The 9300-nt window shown below is 49.1% G+C and overlaps 1 protein-coding gene across 1 annotated transcript in view; it reads left to right on the top strand.

The window, feature by feature from the left end:
- KIRREL3 (kin of IRRE like 3 (Drosophila)) overlaps positions 1 to 9300 on the top strand; it is a 142219-nt gene that overhangs the window by 42896 nt on the left and 90023 nt on the right. The window contains exons 4-5 of the mRNA XM_017738339.1: positions 3718 to 3867; positions 5732 to 5881. Coding sequence (XP_017593828.1) covers positions 3718 to 3867; positions 5732 to 5881 — 300 coding nt within the window. The remainder of the gene's footprint in view (positions 1 to 3717; positions 3868 to 5731; positions 5882 to 9300) is intronic.

Raw genomic sequence — 9300 nt, forward strand, 5'->3', positions numbered from 1 at the left:
GCGGAGCAGCTGTGCCTGCCCCTGGATCCCTGGAAATGTCCAAGGTCAGGTTGGACATTGGGGCTTGGAGCAACCTGGGACAGTGGGAGGTGTCCCTGCCCATGGCAGGGGGTGGAATGAGATGAGCTTTTAAGTTCCCACCCAAACCATTCCACAATTCTGTGATGAACTCCTATCTCTGCAGAGATTTGCATTAGCCGGCATTTTTTGTTGAAAACCTATTTAGTGGAAGGGGAGAAATTGGGAAACTCCTGCTTGCCCAACAGGTTGGAGTCAGACCTCCTGCTTTGAAACCAAAGCATCATTTTGTAACAGCATTTTAAACATTCCTGGAAAAATACCCACCTGGCATCTTTCAGCCCATTTTCTTGTAGCTGAAAATGCTCAACCTTTGTAAATCACCCTCTCCCAATCTCCCCATTTTCAGTTATTTTCTGTCAAGTATCTTATCTGCCTTAAAACTTTTCTGCAAATTACTTGTTCCTTTGACATTAAGACATAAGCTGTAACGTGGACGGGCCTCTGATCTTCCAAACCCAGTTAAACCCAGTAATCAGACTTTAAGCTGATTTGAAAGCGAGTTGAGCTCTGCCTTCAGTACTTTTTTCTTCTTTTTTTATCTGTGATTTAGGGAGAGATGATCCTGCTGTGGAGCAGGGACTGGGCCAGGTAATGCTCTTAAGGTCCTTACACCCATCTCTCCTCTCCTGTGACTGAGTCTGAGCTGTTTGAAGCTGAAATGGAGCCTCGGATGAATAAAAAATGGGTTTAAGTGACAATTCTTCACACTGAACAAGCACAGGGAAGGGAAAGACAGGAGACATATGCCATGTTTCTGCTCTGATTTTCCATGGCCATCAGCTCGTCTTCAAAACGAATCAAGAAGTAAGAGAAAAAGGAAAAATAAAACGTAAAAAGAGCTTCATTTCCAGCAGCAATTACCAAACGAAGCCCGTGCTTAATGGGCATTTGCAGAGGGCACAGACACCACTTTGTGCCTCCGCGTTCTCATTAGGGCTCGTGCAGCTCCCAGCTGACAAGCTGATAATTCTCACTGATAAAACAAATCTTTTTGGGTTATTGCTGCCTTCCTGCACTGTCCCTGCTCGCCCAGCTCTGCCTTGAGAATTGTCAGGATTACAGAGTGAGCTGTGAAAACCCAGTTAGCAGGTGGGAAGTATATATTAAAATAAAACAACAAAACAACAAAGCAACAAAACACTCATTTTTTCTGCTTTCTGAGTTTTCTCTCTCATCCCACTTTTCCCTGCTATCTGAGGACTGCTTGTCCTTTTTGAGTCCAAAAAAAAAAAATACAGAGCTGATTCATATTCCCTTTGAAATCAAATATTTAAATCTTAACTCAGCATGAGGGCTTGTGCTGGAGTGAGGCCACCATGACTTCCAGCAAGTGTGTCCCAGCAGGAAAAGCTGGAATCTCCTTGGGAATTAACCTGCCTGGTTGTGCAGGCAGCACCACGCTGAGAGCCACCACTGTGGTCTTTTGGAGGGTCTGTGGTGAAAATCAGAGCTCCTTGGAGATGTGGGGGTGCTGGGAGACCCGGGATCTGTGCAACACCTAGGAATGAGGTGCCCAAGGTGCTCCTGGAGATCTGCAAAAACTTCAGCTGGGCTTTTTACCTTCCTGCATGTAAACCAGCTTGGAATTTAGAAAGGACAGCTCTGCTTTTCCCTGTGCTTCTTTAGGTGGCTAAGAGCAAGCTAAAGCTGTAATAAAATAAATGTGGGGGCACACGTTGGTTCAGCGGCAGGAGTTGGAAAATGATGGAGCTTTGGAGCTTTGCCCTGCAGGAAAGGCCCAGCAGCGCATCTGGAAACAAGTTGGGATGCAAGACCTTGTGTCACGCTTAACCTTGGTTCCGGATTAATCATCAGTCAATGATTAAATGGAGTCGGTGTAAATTAGGATTGAATTGATTTGGGGTGGATCACATGGACACTGTCCTGCTTTGACAAATTGGTTTTAAAGAGCAATTTTTCCTCCAGCCCAGTCCCCTTCCATGAACTGAACAGACTCTCAGTGGAGGGGCACGGGCTCTGAATTCCTGCCTGGTGCAGGGCCATAATTCCCACCCAGACAGGCTCCTGGTCGTACAAACCCCACAGGTAACACAGTGAGGGTCATTTGGTGGTTCTGCCTTTTCCCCAACACCTCTCTTTGCCAGATCTTCTCCTGCATCCAGAGTCAGAGCAAGACCAAGTGGTGACAGAGCATTTGCGATGCTCTACAACCAACTCACACGAAGGACTGCACTCACAGGAGCCCAGACACCAGCAAATCTGCCTGAAATGGCCCCACATTTAAGATCTTCCAGCATTAGACTGCGTCTCTGAAAGGGGATTTTCGGGTTGTCCCATGCACTCATTATGGAAAGAAAAAAAACCATCAGGATTTAATACTTTGAATCCCTGGACGTGTCCAAGGCCAGGTTGGATGGGGCTTGGAGCAACCCAGGATAGTGGGAGGTATCCCTGCCCATGGCAGGCGGTGGGATGAGATGGGCTTTAAGATTCTCTGATTCTGTGAATGATTTCCAATCATGGCAAAGCCAAGGGAGAGTGAAAATGAAATGTAGTGCTGAGTAAACTCTGCTGTGGAAGAGGCCACAGTGACTGGAGTACACCCCACGGCAAATGAGAAGCGCCATGTCACACCTGAGGTGTGAGACATCCCACCACGGCAGGAGATGACGGGGGCTGGGATTTGTTACTGCAGCATTGCGGGTAGGGAAGGGTGAGGAGAGGGATCTGTGAGTTTCACGATGCAGTTTGGGCGAAAGGCAGTGCTGAAGCAGGTCCTTCCTTTCCCCTGCAGATGTGTGGGAAGCTCCCAGCAAATGCCAGGAGGTTACACGGGGGGAGGGAGGGGAACAGCAGCAGCTGGTTGTTTCCCTGCATGTTTTATAGCAGGTTGTTATCTGTGCATCCTGATTTCGGGGAGCACACGAGGTGGGAGCAAGGCTCACAAGCAGAGGACCAACATCCTCCTTTATTACGTGTAATATAAAATATTGCTGCTGCTGGACATCCTGCTGCTTCTCTGTCTGTGATCATTGTGGATGAAACACTACCGCCACAATTTGGAATAAAACAGTTACAGGAAATACTGGTGCCTCTTGGCTGGAGCTTTTTCCTCCCCCAGGGAGCAAAAATATTGTAAATGTTTGTCACTAAGTGCTGTGTCCAGCGCTGGGTCCTCAGCACAGAAAAGATGTGGAATTTCTGGAGTGAGTCCAGAGGAGACCATGGAGATGCTCCAGGGCTGGAGCCCCTCTGCTCTGGAGCCAGGCTGGGAGAGCTGGGGGTGCTCACCTGGAGAGGAGAAGGCTCCAGGGAGAGCTCAGAGCCCCTTGCAGGGCCTAAAGGGGCTCCAGGAGAGCTGCAGAGGGACTTGGGACAAGGGATGGAGGGACAGGACCCAGGGAATGGCTTCCCAGTGCCAGAGGGCAGGGCTGGATGGGATATTGGGCAGGAATTCTTCTCTGTGAACGGGATGAGCTTTATGTCCTTTCCAACCCAAACCATTCCATCATTCTATGGAGCAATCACATAATTAAGCAATCACATAATTAAAAGCTTCAGAGCTCATTTGTGCTGTGCCAGAGCATCCTGGACTGCTGCATCCCGAGGAACTGCATCGTGCTGAAAACCACTGGAGAACTGACAGCGTCCTGTTCTCTCTTGTTCCCTGTGCAGGCCAGGCGTCCTCGTTCACCCAGCAGCCCCAGGACCAGGTGGTGATCGCGGGGCAGCCGGTGACGCTGCTCTGTGCCATCCCCGAGTACAATGGCATCGTGCTCTGGATCAAGGACGGGCTGGCCCTCGGAGTTGGACGGGATCTCTCGAGTAAGTCGGGACACCACCCTCCATAAATGAGGAGAGCAGGAGCTCTCCTTGACACAACATTTTTTTGGGGAATAATGTTTTCATTTCAACTCCACCTTCCAGCCTGCCCAAACATAGGCACTGATGCTTGGAATAAACCAAAACTTATTTCACTATGACCTGAAACAAAACTGTTGGCTCCCACAGGTGGCGCCTGACCCTTTGGAAAACCCTGTTTTGATTTCCTTGGAAACAAATGTCGCCTTTCCAAAATGTGGAATGAAATGTTTTGTAAATGTTGAAAGTGCCTGTTTTGATATTCTCAAAAATAAAAAGAACCATAGAATATCCTGAGTTTGAAGGGACCCACAAGCCTCTGTTTGCTTTGGACAAGTGCTTGTGGCTTCCTCAAGCTTTAGTTTTGGCAAATTATAGTTTGGTGACCAAATTCCTCAGAACCCACATTCCTTAATCCCACACCCACATCGTGATTGAGGGTTAATTGCAGCTGGTGAAGACAGGTGCAACGCTGGGGAAGTTTAGAGTTTTTTCTGTATATTGCACTGGAAAACGCTAATTTGGAACTGAAATATTTCAAGTGATTAAGGAGAGCTGGAAATAGCCTGAGAGGACATGGAGCCCTTCAGGAGCTGCGGTGTCCCCCCAGGCTCTGCAGAGTTTGTACACGTGTGACACTGCTCAGCTCCTGGTGACATGAGAGAGTTTTCCCCAAGGCAAGAAGCAGCATTCAGAAACCAGGGGAGGCTCCTTGCTTCCTGGTCTCCAGGGACCCTGCTCTCCCTAAAGTGCAATGCCTGCTTCTTCTTTCCCTCCGTTTTTTATTAATACATATAATTGCTCATTTGCAGCCGTGCCCGAGTGAGCAGCCCCATCTTCGCCTGTTTTTCAAAGCTCTGAGCCACAACTTTTGCATCTATTAGAGAGCTGAGCTTTCCATGCAAGACCTTGCAACACGACTGGGTAACAAGAGCTGCAGTGAAGGAGGGAGCTGATGTGAATGACTTCCACAATTAACGGAGCCGGGGCTGCTGGAAGCCGCAGGAGCTGCCAGCTCGCGTGATACCAGCTCAGCCAGTGTCTAATTAGCACAATGCAAACAAACCCATCATTTGTATTTCTCGCAGTTCAGGAGAGCAAATCCTGCTGTTGGTGACTCGAGAAACAACAAAAGCACAGGGATGTGCCAGTGCTGTGTTACACAGGGCAGTGGGCAGCAGTGGGACGGGGGGATGGCACCTTTCCTCCCGTGTGTCCATCCTGTGTGTCCAGCCAGGCTGACCAGGGCTACCCCCAGACCCCTGCCCAAGCTTTACACAGACCTGACCGTGCTTGGATTCCCGGGTGTCACCACAGCTGATTTCAGGAACTGAGGATATTCCATGACAGGCTGCAGAGGAGCAGGAGGTGCTGGGTTTCCAGCTGGAAGGGCTCATCCCTTTTTCTTGCCCAGAGAGGCTGTGAATACCCCAACCCTGGAAGGGTTCCAAGCCAGGCTGGAGAAGGCCTTGAGCAACCTGATCTAGTGGGAGGTGTTCTTGCCCATGGCAGGGGGGGAATGGGTCCAGATGATCTTTAAGGTCAAAACCAAACCTTCCAACACTTAACATTCTATGATCCCATGATTCCTTGGGACTTCAGTTAATGCTCCTTCATCAGCACTTCTTGTTTTGAACCTGTAGAGCAAAACATGCAGTATCTTTCCTGAATTTGGCAGGTTCTTTCTCTCTCTCTCTGGGCTGGCTGCCAAGGAGGGGAGGAAGCTCCCTGGATCCTGGGAATTGCTGTGGGGTGCTGGGGCTCCGCTCTCCTCACCCCTGGGCTCGTGGCTCCAGCTGCCTCCTGACCCGTGCTTTGCCTTCGGCAGGTTATCCGCGCTATCTGGTCGTAGGAGACCATCTGTCGGGACAGCACCACTTGAAAATCCTGCGAGCTGACCTGCAGGATGACGCCGTGTACGAGTGCCAGGCCATCCAAGCCGCCATTCGATCCAGACCTGCCCGGCTGACTGTCCTCGGTGAGTCCCGGCTCCTCACACACCGCAGGGTATTTCTGGGGGGTTTCACTGCCTTCATGGTCACACTGAGTGGCTTTTGACAAAATGTTTTGCTGCTGGATCGAGAGGAGTGGGAATGAATCTGTGTGAGAGCAGTGGATCTCACTCAATCCCGAGAACAGGAGCAAAGGAAGCTGCTCGGGGAAGCTGCAGTTCTGGGGTGGAGTACGGCAGTTCTAGGAGGAGTAACACAGGCACCGAGGGTTTGGCACTTCAGCTCTATGGATTTATGCCTCAGTTCAAGAGATTCTCCATAAATTTAAGGATATAATGAGTGTCAGTGTCATCACTTACGCGTTACCCTGCCTACAGGACCGGGACGACCCCACCCCTTGAGGAAAGGCTGGTTTCACACTATTGCAGTATTTTTAAACTACCTACATACTAATATTTTATCACCCTGAGTTTCTCAGTAATTAATCTTTCCCACGAGCAGCACAGGAGGATATTGCCTGGGATTGCAAACTGGAAGTGGCTCCCAAAATCATGTGAAGGACCTTTTTGTGTGGGAGATGCTGGGGAGCACTGGCAGGGAGGGAGGGCTCTCCCCTCAGGAGTGCTGGGAAAAGGCAGGCACGTCAGCAACACTTCCCGGCATGGACGTGGCTTCCGAAAACTTAATGAAAATGGTATTTTTCTTGAAAAGCTTGGACAAAACCCAGTCTGTATTGCTGCTCCCAGATCCATTCTGATTATTCAACCCTCAGAGTGAAACCATTTGCATATTTAAGCTTGTTTAAATTGAAGATTGGATTTCTTTTTTTCCATGTTGTTTTTATTCCTGGTTAGTTTCTCAGGAGAAAAGAAAAAAACCTTTTAAAAAGATCCAAATCAAGAATTTCAGTACTTTTAGTCAGATCAACATTGATTAGTTTTAAGCAGCCAAAAGAAGTGAATTAAGGTACCAGCTCTGGTTGAAGGTGCACCTCACTGGAGTCTGCACTGTGAAAATGAGTTAAAATTCCTGGTTTGCAATTTCCCCTGCGTTTGTTTTCCTCCCTCCACAACCCTACAACGTTCCCTACCCCCAAACTTTCCCAGCTGCCACCCCTTCCTTCCCTGACCCCGACCATAATGATGATTTTACTTTGATTCCTCCTTCTGCTCAACCAACCCTTGGCAGCAGCTCAGAGCTCTGACATGTGCCCATACGTGAAATAATCCTGGAAATGAATAGGAAAGAGGAACTTTGTCTTGCTCACCGACTACCCCTCCTTTGCCTGGGCTCCCTCCTTCTGTTGTGAAAGCAGAATAAGTTGCTGGAGCCAGACAAAAGAAATAATGCTATTTAATTAGAGCTAAAGATTTCAAAACTAATTTAGTCCCAGGGCGTACGTCAGAGCTGCTGCGAAGCGTTGATTGAGCAGAGAGATGTTTTTATGGATCAAAAGGAAATCGTTATTATCTTAGGGGTTATGGAATGTGTTGAATAGATGGTAGTTAATGTTTATGTGGATATACATGGCAGTTGCTAATTGGTACATTTACCTAAGATGTTCAGCGACTTCTATTTGCAGAGTGTTTTCCTTTTAAGAAAATTAAAGTTACAGTGTGTTCAATTTAGGCCAAATCAATGAGAAAACGTGGGTTTGGAGCCCACTGGCAGCTCATCTTTCACTTTAGGGTTATTTATGCAGATGTTCTGAGGGGGAAATGGAGTCACAGCCCCAAGGCTGCTGGAGCTCCAGGAGCGTTTGGGCAATGCTCTCAGGCGCAGGGTGGGATTGTTGGAGTGTCCGTGGACTCAGTGATCCTTGTGGGTCCCTTCCAGCTCAGGAAATTGTGTGATTCTATGACATTTCAGGCTGGTTGGGGAGGTAAGAGTGATGATCCCACCTTTGGAGGTGGTTAGTGATCAGCAGCTCACGCTGTTCCTTTGGGATGGGGTGTCCTGTGAGGCAAAGCTGAGAGGTTCTGGTGGCTGGGGGGCTCTGGTGGCTGGGAGCCCCACATCTGCTGCTGGTTTCCCAGTGAATCAAGGGCTCTTCAGCCAGCTGGGTGTTAGAGGCAGTTCTGGGGAGCTCTATCCTGCTTTATCAGCCCCAGCCTCGTCTCTGGAAAAATAACCCTTCTTGGCTTTTTGTATGGGTTGGTGGTGCCTTGTCTGTCCTTGCCAGCTTTTCCACTTCCTTGGTATCAAGAAATCCCCTAATGCCTCCCGATTCAGGCTCCAGCTGCTGTCATTCATGTCTGACAACAGCTTCATGGGGCTGATGCCTCCTACTTCCCTGCTCAGATGCAGAGCTACACCATATTTTAATTAAATATTTAAGGGTTTGTCACATTGTTTTCAAATCTACATGGTTAAATGTAGTGGAACAGATCATTCCATAGCCTTGGAAGTCCAAACACTCAAACAGACGAGCCTATTAATGTCATCAGCATCAGGGAAAAATCTTTTCTTCATGAAGTTCCAGGGACAAATATTGCTGGGAAATGTGGTTAATGCATCCCAAAGCTGGAGGGTTCCCCTTCTCCAGGTCTCCCTCACCTTCCCTCCTGTCATTGCCCAAACTGTCTGGGGAAGGAGTCACTTCCCAATCTCAGGATATGTGCCCCAAGCAGGGAAGGTTGATAAATCTGATGGGATGGGATTTGGGACATATGGAGGCATCCAGATTTTCTGCAAGCAAAGGATGTCAAGGAAGTTTGGCAGGGGAGCCCAAGCCAGGCAGGATCTGGGAAGCCACTGGAGGGCTATTTGCTACCTGGTACATCTCTAATGGCAGGGCTGCTTAATTTATGATCTATTTAACTAAGCCAGGGTATTAATTAAATAAAGTAAGAGCCTGATTAGGACTTGGAGAAATTTAAAAATAAAATCAGGCAGCAATCGAGCGAAATTGCAAAGCAAACACTTTGGCTGTAACCACTGGAGAGTTCCCTCCGGTCTTCCATCAAAGCTCGGAGCAGGGAGGGCAAATACAAGAGATTATATTGCCAACAGATGTGTGTTGTTAAAATATGCATCTGCCAGCCGTGTAGCTTCAGGAGCCAGAGGGCTCGCTCGTGGATCCTTCTGCACTCGCGGGACCGTGAAGGAATTTGAGGCCCCGGCAGCCGAGCTGGGATTTGCAGACACGTTAATTAGTGTTGAGTTCCCAGATCTCGGAGGCAGCCGAGCGAGGAGAAACTTTGAAGAGAGCTTTGGCTTGCCCGGGAGGGAGTGGGGAGGGAGATGGGAACCCCAGTTCGTGATGCCGACGTGGCCACGGTGCAGTGACACCATGGCCTGCAGTGACACCATGGCCTGCGGTGACACCTCGGCCTGCAGTGACACCTCGGCCTGCAGTGACACCTCGGCCTGCGGTGACACCATGGCCTGGGGTGACGCCATGGCCTGGGGGGGCACCATGGCCTGGGAGGACACCTCGGCCCGC

Source organism: Corvus brachyrhynchos, unplaced genomic scaffold (genome assembly GCF_000691975.1).
Source record: "Corvus brachyrhynchos isolate BGI_N302 unplaced genomic scaffold, ASM69197v1 scaffold46, whole genome shotgun sequence".
In the NCBI taxonomy this organism is placed as follows: Eukaryota; Metazoa; Chordata; class Aves; order Passeriformes; family Corvidae; genus Corvus; species Corvus brachyrhynchos.